The 24,092-nt window shown below is 39.5% G+C and overlaps 1 protein-coding gene across 2 annotated transcripts; it reads left to right on the forward strand.

The window, feature by feature from the left end:
* The first annotated feature begins 5,210 nt into the window (after positions 1–5,210).
* On the forward strand, positions 5,211–24,049 carry adgre5b.1 (adhesion G protein-coupled receptor E5b, duplicate 1). 2 transcript variants are annotated; one of them, XM_089006848.1, is made up of 17 exons: positions 5,211–5,642; positions 11,089–11,163; positions 12,121–12,270; positions 12,352–12,480; positions 13,506–13,649; positions 13,732–13,775; positions 15,008–15,118; positions 15,201–15,348; positions 16,091–16,213; positions 16,536–16,735; positions 17,747–17,905; positions 18,575–18,769; positions 19,770–19,987; positions 20,070–20,228; positions 21,638–21,806; positions 21,953–22,051; positions 22,144–24,049. In XM_089006848.1, exons 1-17 carry the CDS (start codon positions 5,609–5,611, stop codon positions 22,183–22,185), a joined length of 2,199 nt encoding a protein of 732 aa, XP_088862974.1. In that variant the 5' UTR covers positions 5,211–5,608; the 3' UTR covers positions 22,186–24,049. The 2 variants fall into 2 exon arrangements, with proteins under 2 accessions (XP_088862974.1, XP_088862975.1); XM_089006849.1 differs by having other exon boundaries at positions 5,212–5,642; positions 16,094–16,213.
* The last annotated feature ends 43 nt before the right edge of the window (positions 24,050–24,092 follow it).

Raw genomic sequence — 24,092 nt, forward strand, 5'->3', positions numbered from 1 at the left:
TCATCTCCGTGTGTATCCCAAAAAATAGTTCGTATGCCAAGGTAAAATGTTCATAAATTTAACGTTCGTAAACCGAAAAGTTCGAAAGCCAAGGGGTTCGTAAACCGAGGTATCACCGTATACAGAATTCTGATTTAGCACATTGTTGCAAAACGTAGACCTTGGAAAAATCAGTTCTTTCTTAATGAAGCGTTGGCTTGCCATTTCGAACTCGTGGTTACGACAGTAAAACGGAAGGAAAGTTGAAATTTCCAATACTTGCGCCAAAAGCTTGCCTTGTAAAATCCCGCATTGACCATTCTTTTTTTTCCTCCTCCCATTTTTACAAGCATTTTCAAACCTTGAGGTTGAGGTCGAAACGTCTGCCCCCCTGAGAAAGTCATGGGAAAAATAAATTCAAAAGAATGGAACTTTTTTTTCATTTCCACATTATAAATATATGCAGATTATCTTCCAAATGTATAAAATAAACGTTGCAGCAGTCCAAACAGTTTTACAAAACCACACATATTCCTTCAAATGTAATACAATTATAATAAGAATAATACATTTCAATTATAAGCGCCTTTCAAAACTCTCAAGGTCACCAAATAAGTTTTTCTGTGGGTAAGCAGCGGCAGCCACACGCGCCAGCATCCACTCAACCCGGAAGTAACTCAAATAGTTTGAAAGCTAGCTAATAGCTAGCTAAGTCTAGCTAGCTATTATCGATCGCTAGCTAGGTAATAGCTAGCTAGCTAGATAATAGATAGCTAATAGCTTGCTAGATAGCCATATAGCGAATGGCTGGCGAGCTAGCTAGCTAATATATAGATAGATAGAATCTACCCTTTATATTCCTTTAAAACAGCTCATTTTATATTAGCCTTGATGTGTGAGCAGAGAAGGAAACACAGTGAGTTCTTTTTGCTTTATAATGATGTGGAATTAACGTGGAACAGTCGCTGTGCAATCATATTATTGGAGGGAAAAAAAATTAATACAGGAAGGAACAAATGATGTGAGCGCTTCCTCAAACAGGAAGTGATCTAGGTGAGTGGGTTAGGGGAGGTTGTCAAATCTGTTGTCATGGTTTCCACCTGATGAAGTAGCTGAGCTTGTGGTCTGAAGAAAAGAGGCCACTTGATATTGCAAAGCTGACACAGTCGCGCAACACATTGATTCAATTGTTTCCGTCATGTTTGTTTCGTTTCGTCTGTGTCGTCTGACATGAATTGTCTGCAATGTTTCCGCAAGAAATGATCAATGAGTTATATATATATATATATATATATATATATATATATATATATATATATATATATAAAAGCAAACAAATAAATCCATAAACAAACACTTAAATAAATACATATACATATATAAATACATATATACATATATAAATAAATACATAAACAAACACTTAAATAAATACATATACACATACATATATACATACATAAATAAATACATAAACAAACACTTAAATAAATGCATACATAAATATATATAAACAAATAAATGCATAAACAAACACTTAAATAAATACATATAATACATAAATAATACATATATAAATACATAAATCAATACATAAACTACTTAAATAAATACATAAGTAAATACATATATAAATACATAAATATATATAAACAAACAAATACATAAACAAACACTTTAATAAATACATACATATATAAATACATATATAAATATATATAAACAAACAAATACATAAACAAACACTTTAATAAATACATACATAAATAGATATATAAATACACATTTAAATACATTAATATATACATATAAACAAACAAATAAATACACGAACAAACACTTAAATAAATACATACATAAATACATTTATATCTACATAAATAAATACATAAATAACTACATTAATAAGTACATAAATAAATACATTAATAAATACAGAAATAAGTACATAAATAAATACATAAATAAGTACATAAATAAACACTTAAATAAATACATACATAAATACATATATAAATACAGAAATACATGATGCTTGTGGGCCACGAGGTATGATTCATTGCAATTCGTCATCAAGATTCATTGCATTTTCGATCTGACATATTGTGCATGAGTCACTAAGAAATGATCTTACCGGCAAAGACTACCATATACATAACACGTGTATCAAGGTACAATTTGGCACAGATCTAAATTAGCGTTGTTGGTTTTAAATCCTATAGTCAGTGCAGTTCTGTGGCCGAATGAATAGTTTATATTGCATTTTTTTTTCTGTGAAAACAGCGGAACGTTAGTTTTTCCTTTCTCTGCATAGATCTCATGTTTTTCCATCCACGCAACTGACAGGATATAAACAGCAACTGCAGCTGTATGATTATCAAGCGTTCCCTGTGTTTCCATATGGCTTGAACTTGTGTTACAATTTGTGGTCATGCGGGAGCCACTGAAAATGTGTCCCATGTGGACGTCCAACCAGTGTGACCATCAATCAGATAAAAAGGGAAAACTGCAGGAAGAGAGCAGGAGAACACCTCATTCTCATCATCTCAGTGTTGACTGACAAAATTGAACGTGTGTGTGTTTGTGTGGCACAGAAATTAGAACACACTTTGCAATATTATGATAATATGACAAGGGCTTACGAACTTAATTGGTTCGCATAAAGTGTGTGTATGGCGAAAAGTGTGTCTTCCAAACATTAATTTTCCATAGGAAACCATTAAAAATGAGAATAATCCGTTCCCAGGTCCCCATAAAACATAATTTCTACTAAATAAGCCTGAAAACTACACAATATATAATTTATTTATGTATGTATAGTAAATGTGTGTGTGTGTGTGTGTGTGTGTGTGGCACAGAAATTAGAACACACTTTGCAATATTATGATAATATGACAAGAGGGAAAAGGTATAGAAATAATACACAGAGAAACCCAAATACAGTACAGTGATACCTCAGTTTATGAACTTAATTGGTTCGCAGAAAGTGTGTGTAAGGCGAAAAGTGTGTCTTCCAAACATTAATTTCCCATAGGAAACCATTAAAAATGAGAATAATCCGTTCCCAGGTCCCAATAAAACATAATTTTCTACTAAATAAGCATTAAAACTACACTAAATATACCTTATTTTATGTATAATAAAAGTGCTATTGTATTGTATTTAAAGAAATATACTGTACTTTATAATAAAGTCGTTTTAATTGCCTTTGTGATGGTCGTTGATGGATTGATGCAATGGAGTGGGAGGAGGTGGGAGGGAGTTACTGTTTGGAAGGAGAGTCATCTTCCATAAGGACTCGAGGAAGGAGGGTTAGCCTATCTTTCATAGGTTTATGCCCAGGGATGGACTTCTGTTCCTGTGGAATGAAAGTCCTGTTAGGCATCTTTTTTTAGCGCCCAGAAAATGCACGAGATGGCACCCAAGCTTCGTTGGAAATGGGCTGATTTGTCTGCTGGGAATTTGTGTCAACTAGTATCAACTAGTAGTCTTGGTGCAACACACAACAATTCACCATTGTGTTATTTAGGTGTTTTCCTTCTTATTTCGCCATCAACACGAAGTTTTCAGACCAAACAAAGTACCCAAAATGCGTTGTGTGTCGCCTTCTCGGTCAGGGGCGTTCCTTCAGTGACGTCACATATGGAATCATCACCAACTCAAATACCCGACTTCCCGAATATTCAGTGCGAGTCTTAAAACGTCAAATAAAGCTATCTGCGGTGGAATCTTCGTCAAATACACTCAGTAGAAGTCATTTGAAGTGATTTTACAAATTATGGACACAACTTCGCGTCGGTTGTCCTTTAAACCACCAGCTGCCACACAGACTGAAAATCTCTCTCCCTCACTTCTTGCTAATTGAAAGAACTTTGAAGACTGTTAAAACTAAAAGGTGGTCCTTTTAAACCGTTGTTACACCACTTTACCCCTGTTCTAACGATGCACAAGAGAGAGAAAGATCAAAGCAAGAATTTGCTTGAATTCAAATGTTTATTCGCCAAAGCTAGAAGGCCGTTAGCCCGTGTAAAGGTCACGAGAATGTTTGACTTTGTCTCCAAGGGATCATTTGGAAGCGAAAATAAACTATCAGCTGTCAGCTGCAGACTTATAATGTTTCAATGTTAAAGGAAATGTTTTCTCATACTTGAGTCCGCAACAAAAGTGCATTTTCATATCAGATGAACAAATGAAAAGAAAGCTGAAACGCCCACACAGATAATTCGAAGATGAGCAATCTTCTATGTATTAGCTATCTAGCTGGCTATCTATTTGTTATCTATTTGCTATCTGGCTGGCTACCTAGCTGGCTATCTATTTGCTGTCTATTAGCTGCCTGGCTGGCTATCTGGCTAGCTATCAGCTATCTATTTAGATAGATATCTATTAGATAGCTGTTAGCTAGCTAGATAGCTTTCTATCTATTCGAGCTAGCTACCTGTACAGCTGACTGTAAGCTGTCTGGCTGGCTAGCTGTTTGGCTATCTGGTGATCTAAAATCTATTTCTTCCCTATCCAATAGCTAGCTAGCTTTCTATCTATTTGAGTTACTTCCGGGATGAGTGAATGCTGGCGCATGTGGCTGCCACTGCTCACCCACAGAAAAACTGATCCAGTGACTCTAAAGTGACCTTGAGAGTTTTGAAAGGCGCTTGGAAATCAAATGTATTATTATTATTATTATTATTATTATTATTATTATTATTATTAAGCAGAACCCCAACTTTATTTGTGAACTTTACCAAGAGTTTGACTTCAATGGAGGTCATTCTGTTTGCATTTTTGGCTTCCTGCTTGTGTGTGTATATGTGTGTGTGGGGGGGAGGGGGAGGCTAAGAATACAAACAGAATCTCTATTGGCAGTCGATGAACATTCACATGTTATGTACAGTTTTTTATGAAGGTGGTTTTGCACATTTACAGTATATTGTTGACATTTTTATTTGACTATGCTGACAATATCTTGTTTTTCTATCCTTTAACCCCACCCCATCCCCTTTCAAATTGCAGCGGTGGACTGCAAATGTCCCCATTGTGGGACGAATAAAGGTTTTCAGATTCCGATTCTGATGTTGTTTAGGGACAAGGAGGTGGAGAGGGAGGATGGGACGTTTGGGAAAGGAGATTGTTTAGTTGGGAAGTCAAGAAGCAGCTGTTTAGACTGACGTGAGTCATCATCCTCTTCAGACTCAGCTAGGCGCCTCCTCTGCATGAGAGAGAGGGTAGTAGGTCCTGAAATAGAGGACGCAGCAGACGTGTAGGCAAGGGAAGACACAGAGGCGCTCTTTGCAGGCAATGTGATACGATACCGGTGTGAGAAGCGCTCTTCTTTGGAAAAGGTGGAGAGAAAGGGAAAGACTACGAGTTTGTGAAAGGAGTGAGGAGGGCGAGAAGGAGGGGTAGGGGAGAGGCCCGAAGGAGGCGTGCTCAGATTGAGAGGGAAAAAAACTGGTGGTGGCTCTCATAGAGAGACACACTCACACACTCACACACTCAAACACTCGAGTCTCCGGAATTTGTCTTTGTGTGGCCTCTTTTGTGGAGTTTAAGAATTCTAAATAGCGGTGAACTTTCTGCGAGAGATTTAGTTGTTTCCTCATAGCAAAGTTGACAGCCTTCTTGCTCGGATATGGACGGAGGAAAAAACCTTCTGCTTTTTCTTGGTAAGTCATTGATTATTTGTTCTGTGTGTGACTGTCTGACAGTTTGAATACATGACACAAGAAATGAAAGAGGGGAAAACCCCCAACAAGGTACAGTAAAGTCTCGTTATATCGATATTCAAGGGAGTCCGAAAAAATATCGATATAACCGGGACTATCGATATATCCGACCCTGTTTGCATGTAATTTTCTCCTTGCGTGCATAGAAATAGTATCGATATAACCGGGACTATCGATATATCCGATATCGATATAACGAGACTTTACTGTACTTCATTAAATTATGTGATGATTTAACCAGTATTTTGTTTCTGAACAACTAATTCAATTTAATCCAGTCATTGGTTTGCGGTTCAAGGAAATCATGTGTTAATGCGCTCACTACGATGACAAAGTGGCACACTGGTCACACTTGTTGCTCATGTTGATATATTTATAAAAAGAATTCTTAGCTAAAATAACAATGAGCTTATTTTTCTGGTTTGGCCGATGAAATACATCACACTTAGTTCGTCTGTGTAAACTCTCAGTCGTAGAGGAGTGGTCCATCGATGAGAAGGTTTCTTCAGCCGTCATCTGTACTTCTTTGAAGGTGTCGGACGTTTCGCTTCTTATCCAAGAGTCAGTGAACTAAAAATGTTAGGGTTAGGGTTAGGAGTAGGGTTAGGGTTAGGACAGTGGTTCTTAACCTGGGTTCAATCGAACCCTAGGGGTTCGGTGAGTCGGTCTCAGGGGTTCGGTGGATCCTCCGCCACAGAGGTCCACCCCTCACAGTCTAGTCTGTAGTTAGTAGGCACAGTCATTGGAAGAAGAGTTCAGTGAATGAGCATAAGAAACTGCTTGGGTTCGGTGCCTCCAACAAGATTAAGACCCACTGGGTTAGGGTTAGGGTTAGGGTTAGGGCAGGTGTGTCAAACTCCGGTCCTCGAGGGCCGTAGTCCTACATGTTTTCCAAGTCTCTCAGGTGTGTTTCAACAGGGAGACTTGGACAACATGTATGACCGCGTCCCTCGAGGACCGGGGTTTGCACCCCTGGATTATGGTTAGGGTTAGTTCACTGACAAAGCCTCTTCGCTAAAAAGCGAAACGTCCGACACCTTCAAAGAAGTACAGATGATGGCTGAAGACACCTTCTCCTCGATGGACCATTCCGGTACGACTGAGAGCTTACACAGACAGACATTTGTGTGGTTGCAAAGATAAAAATATCCCATTATGTGTATTTTGTCATTTCATAGTTTTTCAATGTACAGTAAAGTCTCGTTATATCGATATCGGATATATCGATAGTCCTGGTTATATCGATACTATTTCTATGCACGCACGGAGAAAATTACATGCAAACAGGGTCGGATATATCGATAGTCCCGGTTATATCGATATTTTTTAGGACTTCCTTGAATATCGATATAACGAGACTTTACTGTATTTGTAATTTTTTGATTAGGTTAACAAAGAGTGTTGTGTTTGATATACAGTACTATAATTTTCATTAGTATGAAACGTTCTCAACTAGGTCCACACAGGGGAATAAAACTGTCTGGTCTCCATCCAGTGGCACTCGTGCTATATGTTGATTGCACAAGACATAGTTCCGCCACAAGAGCACCATAATAGCTGTAATTTCCGAGTGGTTATGACTAGAAGGTTTGGATCCCTTTTTTTCTTCAATAACCTGTAAAAATAGCCTCCTTATACTATCACTTATTTGACGTGCACACATAAGTCTATTTATTTTCATATCAAAGTGAAATATGTTGTTTTAGAAATAACTAAAATATTCATCATTGTTCTGTGTTTTTAACCATTTGAAAATTATTGATATCTCTGACCATTTCAAGCAGGTGCAATTATTTGTGTTCAAAAAGACCCTTCCAATTAATAGCGTGGTATAGCTAGCTATCTGTTGGCTATCTATTAGCTATCGACTCGCTGGCTATCTAGCTTTCTATCTGTGTATTTAATAGTGACATTCAGTGTATTAGCTAACTAAGTATAGAGCGATCTATCTAGCTAGCTATTAGCTATAGAGATATCTAGGTGACCAGCTATATAGCTAGCAATCTGTTGGCTATCTATTAGTTATCTACTAGCTGGCTATCTAGCTTTCTATCTGTGTATTCAATAGTGGCATTCAGTGTATTAGCTAACTACGTATAGAGCGATCTATCTAGCTAGCTATTAGCTATAGAGATATCTAGGTGACCAGCTATATAGCTAGCAATCTGTTGGCTATCTATTAGTTATCTACTAGCTGGCTATCTAGCTTTCTATCTGTGTATTCAATAGTGGCATTCGGTGTATTAGCTTACTAAGTATAGAGCTATCTAGCTAGCTAGCTATTAGCTATAGAGATATCTAGGTGACCAGCTATATAGCTAGCAATCTGTTGGCTATCTATTAGTTATCTACTAGCTGGCTATCTAGCTTTCTATCTGTGTATTCAATAGTGGCATTCAGTGTATTAGCTAACTAAGTGTAGAGCTATCTATCTAGCTAGCTATTAGCTATAGAGATATCTATAGCTAATACTTTCACATACTTTCACGTGGATTGGACAAGATTTCTCTATAAGTTTGACGTTATTCATTTTTTTAATCCATCCATTTGCTTTTTAATGTGCTTGTCCGCACAATAAATCATAAAATTCGTGTAGGAGGGCCAACAAGTGCTATTTATTCAACATGTGACTGAGGAGCATGACTTCTGTTTTTTTGTGAAAGTATTTAGAATAAAACTACGAGTCATATAGTCATATGCCTTTAGTCATCGGTGCTATGAACTGTTGCGTCTACATTTGGTTGAAAGTAGCATTGAACTAAAATCCCAATAAAAAAAAAGAAGAATGAGGAGTTCTAACATATCTAGCAAATAGCTAGCTAGCTACCTAACTAGCTAGCTATTTGCTGTCTATTTGCTATCTAACTAACTAGCTGGCTACCTAGCTAACTATCTATTTGCTATCTATTCACTTTCTAACTAGGTAGCTGGCTACCTAGCTAGCTAACTATTTGCTATCTATTCGCTATCAAACTAGCTCGCTGGCTACCTGGCTTGCTATCTATTCACTACCTAACTAGCTAGCTAGCTATCTATTAGTTATCTATCATTTGGTTGAAAGAAGCACTGAACTGAAATCCCAATAAAAATAGACGAAAAATGAGGAGTATCTAATCTATCTATTTGCTATCTAACTAGATAGCTGGCTACCTAGCTAGCTATCTGTTTGCTATCTAACTAGCTAGATGGCAATCTAGCTAGCTTTCTATGTGCTATCTGTTCGCTATCTAACTAGGTAGCTGGCTACCTTGCTAGCTATCTATTTGCTATCTATTTGCTATCTAACTAGCTAGCTAGCTATCTATTAGTTATCTATTAAATGATGATGATGATTATTATTATTTGAGTGAACGCTGGCGCATGTGGCTGCCGCCGCTCACCCGCACGAAAACTGATCCTGTGACTGTAAATTGACCTTGAGAGTTTTGAAAAGCGCTTAGAAATGATATGGTTTATTATTATAATCCATTTTTCCGTACACTGTTCTGATTACATCGTTTGCTGACAAAAAAAGTCAAACTTTGTTTGTTTTCAGGTTCTTTAGTTACCAACCTGCGGGTAGTCATGCTGTTTGGCACACATACTTTCAAATTCAGTCTGGTTTTATCTTCACTTGGGCACTGAGAGCTCCAGCCTTGCCTCAAACAGGGGGCTCATTGTGGATGAGTGGGGGAGGGTTGCAGACGATGCAAGAGAGGGAGTTGTGTGTGCAAGAAACATGTTACACGCCTGTTGTTTGGCGAATCGAGTGTATGAGTTGTGACGGTGGTTGTCATGGGTGCAAGCAAAAATAACACAAAACGCTTTTGTTTCCTAACTGACATCAGAAAAACGTTTTATGGCATCTAAAATACCCAAAACATGCAGTATGATATTTGTATTCAAATGCAAAACACCAATAAAAATGAGTTAAAATGTCCCAAAACTACTTCAAAATGACCTCGGAGATGCCGAGTTTCAGAAGGTCCCGCCCCCTTGTTCGTGACAGGTTCGTTCGCCAGGACGTCTTGCTTTACTCTAGAATCAAAACAATGGCTTTCCATTCGGAGAAAATGCTTTCTTGTTACTCATCCAGTGATGAATATGATTCAAATAGTTCTGAAGAGGAAAACATAAATGTTTGCAATCGATTAAAGAAGTCCTTCCATGTCATTTTGAGGCTTATGGACTCCAATGTAGCATCCCAGAAAATGCACAAGATGGCGCTCAAGCTCCGTTGAAAATGGGCTGATTTGTCTGCTGGGAATTTGTGTCAACTAGTATCAATTAGTTGTCTTTGTGCAACAGACAACGATTCACCATCGCGTTATTCATGCGTTTTCCTTCTAATTTCGTCATCAACACAAAGTTTTCAGACCAAACAAAGTACCCAAAATGCATTGTGTGTCGCTCTCTCGGTCAGGGGCGTTCCCTCTGTGACGTCACGTCAGGCATCGTCATCAACTCAAAAACAAGACTTGAATATTCAGCGTGAGTCTTAAAACGTAAAATATAGCTTTATGCGGTGGAATCTTTGTAAAATACGCTCAGTAGAAGTCATTTTAGTGATTTTACAAATTATGGACACAACTTGTCCGGAGACGTTAGTTGTCCTTTAACCATGACATTAGTAAATTTCTCCTCCTTGTCAAATACAGTCGGGTTTGTCTCGCTGAACGTTTTAGAGACGTTACTGTGAAAGCAAGGGTGAAATTAACCAACACAAGTGCGGTTAATGTCTGAGAGGAACAGGACATTACACATTGTATGCAAATTTCACAAGAAAGTCCCACTCAAGGTAACGTCAGTCACGTGCATGACACGGAAATACAGTGATACCTTGGCTTACGAACCCCTTGGCTCAAGAATGTTTCGATTTACGAATGTTACATGGCATACGAACTTTACCTTGGCATACAAACTTTTTTTTCGTACACGGAGCTGCCTCAATGAGTGATGCGTCATTCGCGAACGAGCCCGTTCTTCTAACAACAAAATGGCAGCCGACTGTTTTTGTCCTCTATTCCCCGCCCCCAGTCTTCGGTTAAAGCCACGGTGAGAGAGTTTCAACTTTGATAGTTCCCGGGAACGGATTATTCTCATTTTAATGGTTTCCTATGGGAAATTAATTATTGGGAGACATACCTTTTCGCCTTACACACTCTGTCTGGGAACCAATTAAGTTCGTAAGCCAAGGTATCACTGTACATATATATATATATATATATATATATCCCGTGTTGTGTTTCTGGGTTCTCCCCCTAATGCTATGGTTTGTTTTGTTTGTTTTTGTTTGTTTGTTTCGTTAAAGGCAGCGGGGATTGTTTCCCACTCACCCTTGACCCAAACGAGGACACATGAGATGTTTTCTACTAAGAAACTAACCATTCTAATGCTTCCCCTGCAGGTTTAATGTGGACACTGAAGAGATCCATGTCTCAATGTGACAGTGGCATGAAGAAGGAAGGAATCCAATGTGTTGGTAATTGACCTGACTCATCTTATCAAAATGATTGTGAATAGATTAAAAATATAGTCGTTGACATCTTAAAACATTCACTTTAGGATTAGGGGAGTCAAACTGATATTTGTCATGGGCTAAATTGTAGTTTGGTTTTCCCCGGGAGGGAAATTAAACACACACACACACACACACACACACACACACACACACACACACACACACACACACACACACACACACACACACACACACACACACACACACACACACACACACACACACACACACACACATATTCCTGTTTCAAATGTTTTGTGAGGTCCGGATAACTCCAGATACCACTAAATGTCATCCCATTTCCCACTTCAACGTCTTTAAAAACAAAGAAATAAAAAGTGGACTTGAAACTGAAATAACAGCAGAAGTGAGGTTTCTGAATGGGTCCATTCAAAGTCCTCACCCCTGTGTTGAATTTGGTGAAAATATCATTTAACTTTTTGTGGTATGAACTTTTTCCTCTCATTAACCACGCACACATACACATAAACACACACAGTGAGTAAAAAGTGTGTGTATCCAAGTGAAATGAAAATACACACCAAACAAATCTTTTTGGGTGAATTCGTGAGGACCTCCCTGAAACTTAAACGATGCATATATAAACCCTCTAGAAGCCTTTAGAATGAACAACTTGTGAGGACTTGCCAAAAGGTCCTCACTTGTCAAAAATGTCCTCACTACGTATGGTAGAAAATGTTAGTGGTCCTCACAAGACTAGTCATACAAACACACACATACACAATTGTTGGAAAACAGTTAAGACATTTTAAATGACTGTGTCAAGACACGTTAAAATTTCCTGTTGACCAGTAGTTTTTAAAGATCCTGAAAGATGAATCCCATAGGCAGTTTTTTTGGCATTAGAGTAACCTCAATGGCACAGGGTACATAATTACCTCTACTCTAAATGTCCAGATGTGAATGAGTGTGACGAAACTCCAGGACTATGTGGTAACCACACCCAGTGCTTCAACACCAATGGTAGCTACTACTGTCAGTGTAAGTCAGGCTTCTCTGACATTAACGGAAACATCAACTTCACTGCGGTTGACGGACAGTGTAAAGGTGAGCGAACCCTCTGATCCCGATTTATGGTGCGTGTACCTGTCTCACCTCGCTCACGTGTTATTTATCTTCCTCCCTCAGACAAAAACGAGTGCGAGTCCATCCTTGGGGTCTGTGGTCGCATGGCTGATTGTATCAATCTGATTGGAAGCTTTAGCTGTATCTGCCAATTTGGTTACACCATCAACAGCTCAACGACAGACTGCATAGGTAATTCTTAAGGTCTTATAAGGGTTGGACAGTAAATCGTTTAACGACTGCATAGTCTTCATGCCGACTGCAAGAGGGATTAGAAGGTAGAAGGTCTACCATAGTACAGTAACCCTATCGATGAAAAGGTTTCTTCAGCTGTCATCTGTACTTCTTTGAAGGTGTCGGACGTTTCGCTTCTCATCCAAGAGGCTTCATCAGCGAACTAAAATTTTCTGGTAGTTTAGGCCCTATATATATCCCTACTGTCCAGACGTGGTGGTACCGGACCTCCGCTATGATAGATCCCCGCTCGGGAGCAGAGTACAAGAAGTACAGATGACGTAGTTTTGGCCCTATACATATACAGTAAAGTCTCGTTATATCGATATCGGATATATCGATAGTCCCGGTTATATCGATATTTTTTCGGACTCCCTTGAATATCGATATAACGAGACTTTACTGTATATATATCCCGACAGTCCAAAGGTGGCTGTGCCAGACCTCTGCTATGATAGGTCCCTGCTCTTTGGTTGGAAGGAGCAGAGGACTATACCCTGAGGCTATCCTGATTACTTCTATTATCCTGACTCTATTGTCCTGCCTGAATATCGGGTCTACGACTGGCCTGGTTGCCCCATTTGCTCTGGTATCACCTCATCAGCATAACTAAGCCTATGTTGCCTAAGAAGTCTGCTGTAAGAACGATCCAAATTAAACCTCACCCCACCATGGCGATTTAGTGAAGGGTTTTGCTGTTTTATGAAAATAGCTTCTTTTACTCCCCTTTCAAACCACCTATTTTCTTTTGCTAAGATGTTAACATCATTGTCGTCAAATGTGTGGTTGCTAGCTTTTAGGTGCATATGTACTGCGGCTTGAGGCCCACTAGTATTATCCCTGCGATGTTGATAAAGTCTTTTTTTGAGAATGTGTTTAGTCTCCCCAATGTATTGCACTTTACAATTTTCATTTTTCACAATAAAATAGCACAGACGAATATTGGAGTTGGCTAATTTTACGTCTCTTTGTACTCCCTTCAGACATTGACGAATGTGAGGAAGCTGAGAATCGAAAGGAAGACATTTGTGGAAGCAAAGGAAGTTGTAAAAATGTCGATGGAAGTTACTGGTGCAAGTGCGCAAAAGGATACACCAATTATGGCAATGAAAGGACTCCGTGCTCTAGTAAGTTTTTGCAGTGTTTCATTTATTAATTTGTTTTTTTTTATCAACATACTAACACGCACATTTGTCCTTTTCCCTCTAGAAGTGGATTGCGAAACTTTTGATGCCTCAAGTGTAGCTTCACAGGTAAAAATTTGGCTCTTTAATTGCAGTTATGTGAAATTTTGCTGTGAGCTTTATTCTCTCTGATGGAAACAGGAGTGGTCCATCGATGAAAAGGTTTCATCAGCCGTTATCTGTACTTCTTTGAAGGTGTCGGATGTTTCGCTTCTCATCTAAGAAGCTTCGTCAGCAAACTAAAAATTTTCTGGTAGCTCTGCTCCTATATATTTATCCCTACTGTCCAGAGGTGGCGGATTTCATCAACATCAACAACATCAACATCAAAATCTTAGCGAAAGAAAAATAGATGGTTTGAAAGGGGAATAAAAGAAGCTATTTTTTAAAACAGCAAAACCCTTCACTAAATCGCCATGGTGGGGTGAGGTTCAATTTGGATCATTCTTACAACAGACTTCTTAGACCACATAGGCTGATGAGGTGATACCCGAGGCATATGGGGCAATCATATGTCATATTGTCTCTATGCTGTCATATTTGTTATTTAGTTTTTTTTTGTTCTTTTGACTTCAAGACGGCGCCGCGAGAGTGGCTGCCTTTCCAGCAGCTCATGTATTTTGCTTTTCTACTTTCATTCCTTTCATCACTTTGCTGCTGTGAAATGTAAATTTCTCCACTGTGAGACTAATAAAGGCAAATCCAATCCAATCCAATCCAGGCCAGTCGTATACCCCCTAATCAGTCAGGACAATAGAAATAATCAGTGTAGCCTCAGGGAATAACCCTCTGCTGAGACTGAGGGGTGGACCTATGTGGCGGAGGATCCACCGAAACCCTGAGACTGACTCACCGAACCCCTAGGGTTCGATGGAACCCAGGTTAAGAACCACTGCCCTAACGCTAACCCTGACCCAAACCCTAACCCTAACCCTAACCCAAACCCTAACCCTAACCCTAACCCTAACCCCAACCCTAACCCTAACCCTAACCCTAACCCTGACCCTAACCCTAACCCTAACCCTAACTCTAACCCTAATCCTAACATTTTTAGTTCGCAGACGAAGCTTCTTGGATAGGAAACAAAACCTTCAAAGAAGTACAGATGACGTCTGAAGAAACCTTTTCATCGATTTCAACACAGTCTTTGTCTCTTATTTTACTGATCGAGTTAACAGAAAAGATCAGTTATAAATGGAATATTTAAAAGGGGGGCATGTCTTCTGTGGTGTTATTTTATGTCTAAATTCAAGTGGCTATTTTGAAAGCTGAATAGTGCAATTATAAGTGTCCTTTCTCAGTATTACAGTGGCTTGGCAGATCTGCTGTCCATAATGAGAAACAGCTGCATGGCTCTGTCTAACCCAAATACCAGCCATGGAAACAAGGTTGATGGAGATGCGCTACTGGAGGTCAGCAAAGCAAACGTAAAGCACATGTAGGTCCATCGCGCCACACGGCGCCTCATCGTTTTTGTGCTTCAACACCCCACAGAGAGTTTTGACAGCATCGGAGACCATTTTATCATCAGTGGACACAAGTGAAGACATGTTTGGGTTGCTCAGCACAATGGAAAACTCCATAAGGCTCATTGGCCCTCAGCTCAGAAGCAACCGGACCTCAATGGGCTCAAATGAGACAGGTAAGACTCAACGTTCAAAGTACAGTGATACCTCGGTTTACGAACCCCTTGGCTTATGAACTTTTTGGTTTACGAACGTTAACTTTATGACAAGTTTATGTTTATGTTTATGGGGGTTAAACATTAAAGAGACAGGCAGACGACAGAGAGAGTGAGAAGATGAATACAAATGAATACAAAATGAATACAAAACAATGAAAAAGAGTGTAGACTGCAAGGTTAAAGTATCCCATCAATCAGGCTCCACAAACAACCCGCACAAGCCATCTGTACACTTGATGCAAAAAGCTATCAACCCAGCTAAACAGAACACAATTGATGATGAACTAGATAAAATTATCACAGAGAACGCACCGACAAGGAATCATTCCTCAAGATGGTGAAAGAAGAAGGCTACGTTCCTCATCAAGTGTTTAATGCTGATAAAACTGGCCACTCCATTCCATCAAGCCATCAACGACCAACACAAAGGTAAATAAAACGACTTTATTATACATAAAATAATATATATATATTGTGTAGTTTTACGGCTTAGAAAATTAGAAAGTAGAAAATTATGTTTTATGGGGACCTGGGAACGGATTATTCTCATTTTAATGGTTTCCTATGGGAAATTAATGTTTGGGATACACACTTTTTGCCTTATACACTCTTTCTGGGAACCAATTAAGTTCGTAAGCCAAGATATCGCTGTACGATACAATGGGATGCCTGCCCGTTTTAGGAGAACTGTTTGTTTCAGTAGCTGTGGAGATTGCAGTCCAGAGGGGAAGGTCTCCACCCACTGGACCGATTCATCTCAGCACTGAGAACTCAGCACTTGACACCGACTGGGCAACGGCAGCTGGAACAGAAGCGTATCCTGGTGAGTAGCGGCAGCCACATGTGCCAGCGTTCACTGAACCCGGAAGTAACTCAAATAGATAGAAAGCTAGCTAGCTAGCTAATAGACAGAGTAATAATAACAATACATTTCATTTATAAGCGCCTTTCAAAACTCTTAAGGTCACTTCAAAGTCACGGGATACGTTTTTCTGTGGTTGAGTAGCGGCAGCCACACGCGCCAGCGTTCACTCAACCCGGAAGTAACTCAAATAGATAGAAAGTTAGCTCGCTAGCTAATGGATAGAGTGTCCAGTCCAGACAATGATGGACAGATGATATACCTTGATCATGTCTTCTCCCAGGCTTTGCTATGGCTGCCTTGTTGAGTTACCATAACCTGGAGAGATCTGTTAACCACTCCTTTGACAAGCTCCAAGGATTTCAAAGAGATGGCATTGAACCGACATTCAAAATCTTCTCTCGAGTTGTCTCTGTTGTGGTGTCTAACCCATCCACCCAGAACCTGAGCCACCCGGTCGTCCTCACACTGAAACATCTCCAGGTTTGTTCTCTTCATTGCAATACAGTGATATCTCGGTTTACGAAGCCCTTGGCTTACGAACTTTTCGGTTTCTGAACGTTAAATTTATGAACGTTTCACCTTGGCATATGAACTTTTTTTGGGATACGGATACACGGAGCTGCCTCAATGAGTGATATGTCGTTTGCAAACAAGCCTGTTCCTCTAACAACAAAATGGCAGCCGAGTGTTTTTATCCTCTATTCCCCGCCCCCAGTCTTCGGTTAAAGCCACGTGATTGGTCAAAAACGCAGCAGTGAGGGGAGGTGGTTTAAACATTAAAGAGACCGGCAGACGACAGTGAGAGAGTTTCAACTTTGATAGTTCAAAGGCAGAGTGTAGACTGCAAGGTTAAAATATCCTATCAATCAGGATCCACAAACAACCCGCACAAGCCATCTGTACACTTGATGCAAAAAGCTATCAACCCAGCTAAACAGAACACAATTGATGATGAACTAGATAAAATTATCACAGAGAAAGCACCTAGAAGGGATCATTCCTCAAGATGGTGAAAGAAGAAGGCTATGTTCCTCATCAAGTGTTTAATGGTGATGAAACCGGCCACGCCATTCCATCAAGAGTGGCCATCACAAAGGTAAATAAAACGACTTCATGATAAAGTACAGTTTATTTCTTTAATTACAATACCATAGCACATTCATTGTTTGTAGTTTTAAGGCTTAGAAAATTAGAAAGTAGAAAATTATGTTTTATGGGGACCTGGGAACGGATTATTTTCATTGTAATGGTTTCCAATGGGAAATTATTTTTTGGGATACACACTTTTCACCTTACACACTTTGTCTGGCAACCAATTAAGTTCGTAAGCCAAGGTATCACTGTACTTGAACTGAGTTTCAAACAGAAGCTTCTGAATGTTACTCAGGAATTGGAAAATGTTAGCTCTCACCCCGCTTTCGTCAATGCAACCATGAATTATGCCAATGTGGTAAAGTGAGCGATCTTCTGGTTTTGCTCGTGTGGTTTTAGAACAAATCAGAAGCGAGCTACATCTGTGCTTACTGGAACGACAGCGGCGCTTGGGCCACAGATGGTTGCCATCAACAGATTTCCAATGCCACGCACACGGTGTGTCGATGCGAACATCTCAGCAGTTTCGCTGTGCTGATGGCGCACTATCCCGTAGATGTAAGAAACCACAAACACACCCGTGTTGTATTTACATACTTTAAACCGACACCATTTTTTTGTTTCCTGACATCAGAAAAACGTTTTATAGCATCTAAAATATCCAAAACTCACAGGCAGGCTGATAACACCAATAAAAATGACTTAAAGTGTCCCAAAATTGCCACAAAATGAGCTCGGAACTGGGCAGATTCAGAAAGTCCCGCCCCCTTGTTCGTGACGTCACGCCAGGATACTCCTTCACAAACTGCCTTGCTCCAGAATAAGTTATATGGGTCTGGAGTTATGTGGGCTTGAAATGCAGGCTATTTTCTTTCGCTAAGATTTTAACCTCACTGTCGTCAAATGAGTGGTTGCTAGCTTTTAGGTGCATATGTACTGCAGATTGAGGCCCACTAGTATTATCCCTGTGATGTTGATAAAATCCGGCACCTCTGGACAGTAGGGATAAATATATAGGAGCAGAGCTACCAGCAAAATTTCATTTTTCTGATGAAGCTTCTTAGATGAGAAGCGAAACATCCGACACCTTCAAAGAAGTACAGATGACGGCTGAAGAAACCTTTTCATCGATGGACCATTCCTGCACGACTGAGAGCTTACACAGACGTATTCACCAAAGCACTTTTTATTTACACTGCTCTGTAACATTTCCATTTCCCTTCGCAGCAATCCTTTGCGATCCAGTTGATAACGAAGATCGGACTGGTCCTTTCCCTGCTGTGTCTGAGTGTTTGCATCTTGACGTTCAAGTTCTGCCGTTCCATACAAGGGACGCGCACAACCATCCACCTGCATCTTTGCATCTGCCTCTTCATCGCTGATCTCATCTTCCTGGCCGGCATTTTCCAAACCAAACCTGAGGTATGTTTACCCGAGCGGACAGTCACAATGTTTCCATGGAGGGCAATAATCTGATGGAGGCACTTGGCTGCATGAATTTGTCGAGGGGCCGCTCGTATGGTTTACAGATTGCATAGCCCAACTCAGCCATTAACATTGCAGGCTCTTGAGTCATCCTCACTTTTGACGCTTAAAGGACAACCGACGCCTGCGGACAAGTTGTGTTGATAATTTGTAAAATGGATTCAAATGACTTCTACTAAGCGTATTTTACAAATATTCCACCGCATATAGCTATATTTTACGTTTTAGGACTCACGCTGAATATTCAGTTGTCCTGTTATGAATATGATTCAAATAGTTCTGAAGAGGAAAGCATAAATATTTGGAATCGATGTCCTTCCGTATCAATTTGAGCTGCGTTGGAACTGGGCTGATTTGTCCGCTAGGAATTTGTGTCAACTAGTATCAAATAGTAGTCAAAGATTCACCATTGCGTTATTGTTTTTTTTTTCCTTCTAATTTCACCATCAACACGAAGTTTTCAGACCAAACAAAGTACCCATAATGCATTGTGTGTCGCTTTCTTGGTCAGGGGCGTTCCTTCAGTGACGTCACGTACGGACTCATCACCAATTCAAAAACAAGACTTCCTGAATATTCAGCGCGAGTCTTAAAAGGTCAAATATAGCTATATGCGGTGGAATCTTTGTAAAATACGCTCAGTAGAAGTCATTTGAAGTGATTTTACAAATTATGGACACAACTTGTCCGGAGGCGTCGGTTGTCCTTTATTACCGCTTATATTCTCAAAGCTCTCAGTCTTGTGCTGATGTGGTTTGGGATTTTTTTTTCTTTTTTCGGGGCTATTGTTTCAAACGAGAAACCAAATAAAAAAAAATCTCATTAAAAGGCGTGTCTTTCTAAGGTTAGTACAGCTCGTATAAACACAGCAGGAGTCATTTCATTGCTCTCCTCTCCATGAAACTTCCGCCATTCATTTGTTTATATTGCATTACAGGGCGGCTGCAGGTTTATTGCCGCCATGCTCCATCTTTTCTTCCTGGGAGTGTTTGCATGGATGCTGCTTGAGGGGGTGCAGCTTTATCGTATGGTGGTCCTTGTTTTCAATACCACCATTCGGCCCCTTTACTTATTCCTTTTTGGCTATGGGGCACCTTTGGCCATTGTTGTTGTGTCTGCCATCATCAGACCCAAAGGATACGGAACGGAAGAGCAGTAAGAAAAGACTCAAACATTCAGTACGCATTTGCACGTCTGTTTTTTGGTTAAGACTGCGATGTTCATATTTGCACTGCAGCTGTTGGCTGTCCCTCAAAGATGGCCTCATCTGGAGCTTCTACGGCCCCGTGTGCATCATCATATTCCTCAACGTCTTCTTCTTCATTGTCACCGTCTGGAAGTTGGCCCAGAAGTTCAGTAGCCTCAACCCAGATCTATCCAAGCTCAACAAATTAAAGTTCGTGGGCGTACATCATTTTTCTTGTGCTTGCTTTTAGCTTATTATTCCACGTATACAATACAATACATTGCTTTATATATGTCTAAATTTGCTATCTATTCGCTATCTAACGAGCTAGCTGGCGAGCTATCTATTTTCTATAAAAGGCACTGAGAAATTAAATGTATTCTTATATAATAGCTATCTAACTAGCTATCTAGCTATCTATTAGTTATCGATTAGCGAGCTAGCTAACTTTTTATCTATTTGAGTTATTCCGAGTTGAGTGAACGCTGGCCCATGTTGCTATCTATTAGCTAGCTAGCTAACTTTCTATCTGTTTGAGTTATTCCGAGTTGAGTGAACGCTGGCCCATGTTGCTATCTATTAGCTAGCTAGCTAACTTTCTATCTGTTTGAGTTATTCCGAGTTGAGTGAAAGCTGGCTCATGTTGCTATCTATTAGCTATCTATTAGCTAGCTAGCTAACTTTCTATCTATTTGAGTTATTCCGAGTTGAGTGAACGCTGGCTCATGTTGCTATCTATCTATCTATCTATCTATCTATCTATCTATCTATCTATCTATCTATCTATCTATCTATCTATCTATCTATCTATCTATCTATCTATCTATCTATCTATCTATCTATCTATCTAGCTAGCTAGCTAACTTTCTATCTGTTTGAGTTATTCCGAGTTGAGTGAAAGCTGGCTCATGTTGCTATCTATTAGCTATCTATTAGCTAGCTAGCTAACTTTCTATCTATTTGAGTTATTCCGAGTTGAGTGAACGCTGGCTCATGTTGCTATCTATCTATCTATCTATCTATCTATCTATCTATCTATCTATCTATCTATCTATCTATCTATCTATCTATCTATCTATCTATCTATCTATCTATCTATCTATCTATCTATCTATCTATCTATCTATCTATCTATCTAGCTCGCTAGCTAGCTATTAGTTATCTATTAGCTAACTTTCCATCTATTTGAGTTATTCCGGGTTGAGTGAACGCTGGTCGGACAGTAGCATCGCTAGCGTCGAGCCGTCATTCTCTTTAAATGGACCGCGGCGTTAGCATTAGCATAAGCAGTCGCTGATTGACCGACTAAAACTATCTAGAAGAGGGAGTTTACAATCAAACCCGAAATAAATTTACAAAAGTGTAGATTGAGAATGACAATGGATGTTAGCAATGTATTCATTTAGCCATTTGCCCTAGCAGTCAGTTAGTTAACTAGTTAGTTAGTTAGTTAGTTAGTTAGTTAGTTAGTTAGTTAGTTAGTTAGTTAGTTAGTTTCATCCCACATAAGACAACGCTACAACAATTCATTCAATAATTATTATCTGACCCCATTGGGTAATTCAAATGCATTTGTAGTTAAGTCAATCTCCTTTCCAATTGTTTGATTTCCTCTCCAGAGCTTTCACAGTGGCTGCCATTGCTCAGATGTGCATTCTGGGACTCATGTGGGTATTTGGAGCCTTCCTGTTTCGCAAGGGCAGCATCGTGGTCGAGTACGTATTCACTATTTTAAACAGCCTGCAGGGAGCACTGGTCTTCATCATGCACTGCCTCTTATGTAAACAGGTAGGGTCCATATTGTACTGGTGTGTGTGTGTGTGGGGTGTGTGTGTGTGCGTGTGTGTGTGTGTGTGTGTGTGTGTGTGTGTGTGTGTGTGTGTGTGTGTGTGTGTGTGTGTGTTTTCCTGATTGATTTCTACTGCCCTTTGCAGGTAAGAGAGGAGTACTACAACTTTTTCTCCTGCATTTGCGCTTCTAAGAAAAGATACTCTGACTTCAGTAGTACAAATCCATCCCACAGCCAGTCTCAAGTAAGAACCACGTGACCTCTATTGACCCTCTGCACTTTTGAACTCGACACCATCGCCTAAAAAAAAAAAAACATTTTGTCTCCATTTCTTAGGCTTCTCGGAGTGGACAGAACACCGGAGAATCGCACATTTGAATCATTCTCTGTTTGTAATCGTCCTTTTTACAAGATATCTAGCTAATTTTAGATTTTAAACCCTCAAAATTAACGTTGCGAATGAGCCAAGGCCTTTCAGGTGCTTATGAAAAGATGAAACGTTACCCCTTAAACTGAGAAATGTGTTTCATGTCATGAATTTTTGCGAATGACAATGCTTTTACATCTAGAATTACGCCTTCAACGGCTATGAAGTGACCAGTGGTGAATTGTGGTTATGAAAAACAACTCTGAAAGTTGATTCTTCCTGCATCACCTTGAACGTATCTTCATCATTGTATAAGCTGCATTCCCTTTGAATTGTTTGACCTCCAGTTTTGGATGAATTTTATGAGAATGTTTCCATGTAAAATGTTTAAAGTTAATGGGCCAGTTAGCTAGAATCGCTTCCATGCACTGAATTTCACCACAGGTTTTGTTTTATGGTCGAGAAAACAAATGACAACTCTTGAACCTAAATTCATGTCTTGTGACATGTTCATGTCTTAGGCCTGTTCATGCAAACTGCATGTGGTCCTTCCGTGTGATAAAATGCCGAACCCAACCGGACTGTAAAGATTCTTAGTACAATTAGGAAACAACATAAGTATTTGACTCACTTATGGCTATTTAGAACACTCCATTGAAGGACAACCGACATCATTTTTTTGTTTCCTAACTGACATCAGAAAAACGTTTTATAGCATCTAAAATACCCAAAACACGCAGGCTGATATTTTTAGTCAAATACAAAACACCAATCAAAATGACTTAGTGTCCCAAAGCTACTTCAAAATGAGCTCAGAACTGGGCAGATTCAGAAAGTCCCGCCCCCTTGTTCGTGACGTCACGCCAGGATACTCCCTCACAAACTGCTTTGCTCCAGAATCAAAACAATGGCTTCAGAGAGTTCAGATTCGGAGAAGATGCCTTCTTGTTACTCAACCAGTTATGAATATGATTCAAATAGTTCTGAAGAGGAAAGCATAAATGTTTTCAATCGATTAAAGAAGTTCTTCCGTATCAATTCGAGCCGTCAGGACTCCAATGTAGCGTCCCAGAAAATGCACAAGAGGGCGCCCAAGCTCCGTTGGAAATGGGCTGATTTGTCTCCTGGGAATTTGTGTCAACTAGTATCAAACAAAAAATATCAGCCTGCGTGTTTTGGGTATTTTAGATGCTATTAAAGGTTTTTCTGATGTCAGTTAGGAAACAAAAAAATGGTGTCGGTTGTCCTTTAAGAGATACCCAAACTCCGCCCCTCCCATTTGATGACTTTGCAGCTTCCCGCTATTGAAAGTGTTTGCGGGATTCCATCCACATTATCAGGTCATTCATTCTAGCTGCTCTCTGCTTTGCTGTGTGGTTACTGTAAGGATTGAAGCTCAGGAGTAGTACACCTTTAAATAATTCCAGCGCACTTTCTTCCTCATTGAAAATGCTTTATGACTTGAAAACCTTCCTTTCTTCAGATTACTTGATGTGAAGTGTCTTTTTTTTTTAATAGAAAGTAATCCCATTATGTCTGAGGCTGTCAGTTTCAAGAACAGTTGGACAAGCTTGTCATGTAAATGGCGTTAGCCCTGTATCTTTGTTTACTTTCAAATGTTGTCATGGAACACCTATCATGGTATATTATTTGATAACTTAACTGCTTTTTTAGTCTGTTGTTTGGCTGTATTTTTTGTGACCACTTTCTATTTGTGTATCGCTTTCTGATTTCTGGCACCTGATGATTGTAAGATTTGATGTATATAGACCTATTTTTATAGATTGTTGTTTTGGTACTGTTATCTTCAAAAGAATACGCACCTAATATTTTATTAAACATTCTACATCAAGAGTGTAGATCATTGAAACCGGACTCTGCTTCTCTCCTCCAGACAAGGATAGAATGTAAATAACAG

Source organism: Hippocampus bargibanti, linkage group LG10 (genome assembly GCF_051943395.1).
Source record: "Hippocampus bargibanti isolate YZ-2025 linkage group LG10, ASM5194339v1, whole genome shotgun sequence".
NCBI classification, from domain to species: domain Eukaryota; kingdom Metazoa; phylum Chordata; class Actinopteri; order Syngnathiformes; family Syngnathidae; genus Hippocampus; species Hippocampus bargibanti.

Coding starts and splice junctions, on each gene's coding strand:
- adgre5b.1 (XM_089006848.1), top strand. CDS start 5,609: ATGGACGGAGGAAAAAACCTTCTGCTTTTTCTTG. Junction 13,650..13,731: donor TGAAAGGACTCCGTGCTCTA/GTAAGTTTTTGC, acceptor TTTTCCCTCTAG/AAGTGGATTGCGAAACTTTT. Junction 20,229..21,637: donor TCCAAGCTCAACAAATTAAA/GTTCGTGGGCGT, acceptor TTTCCTCTCCAG/AGCTTTCACAGTGGCTGCCA.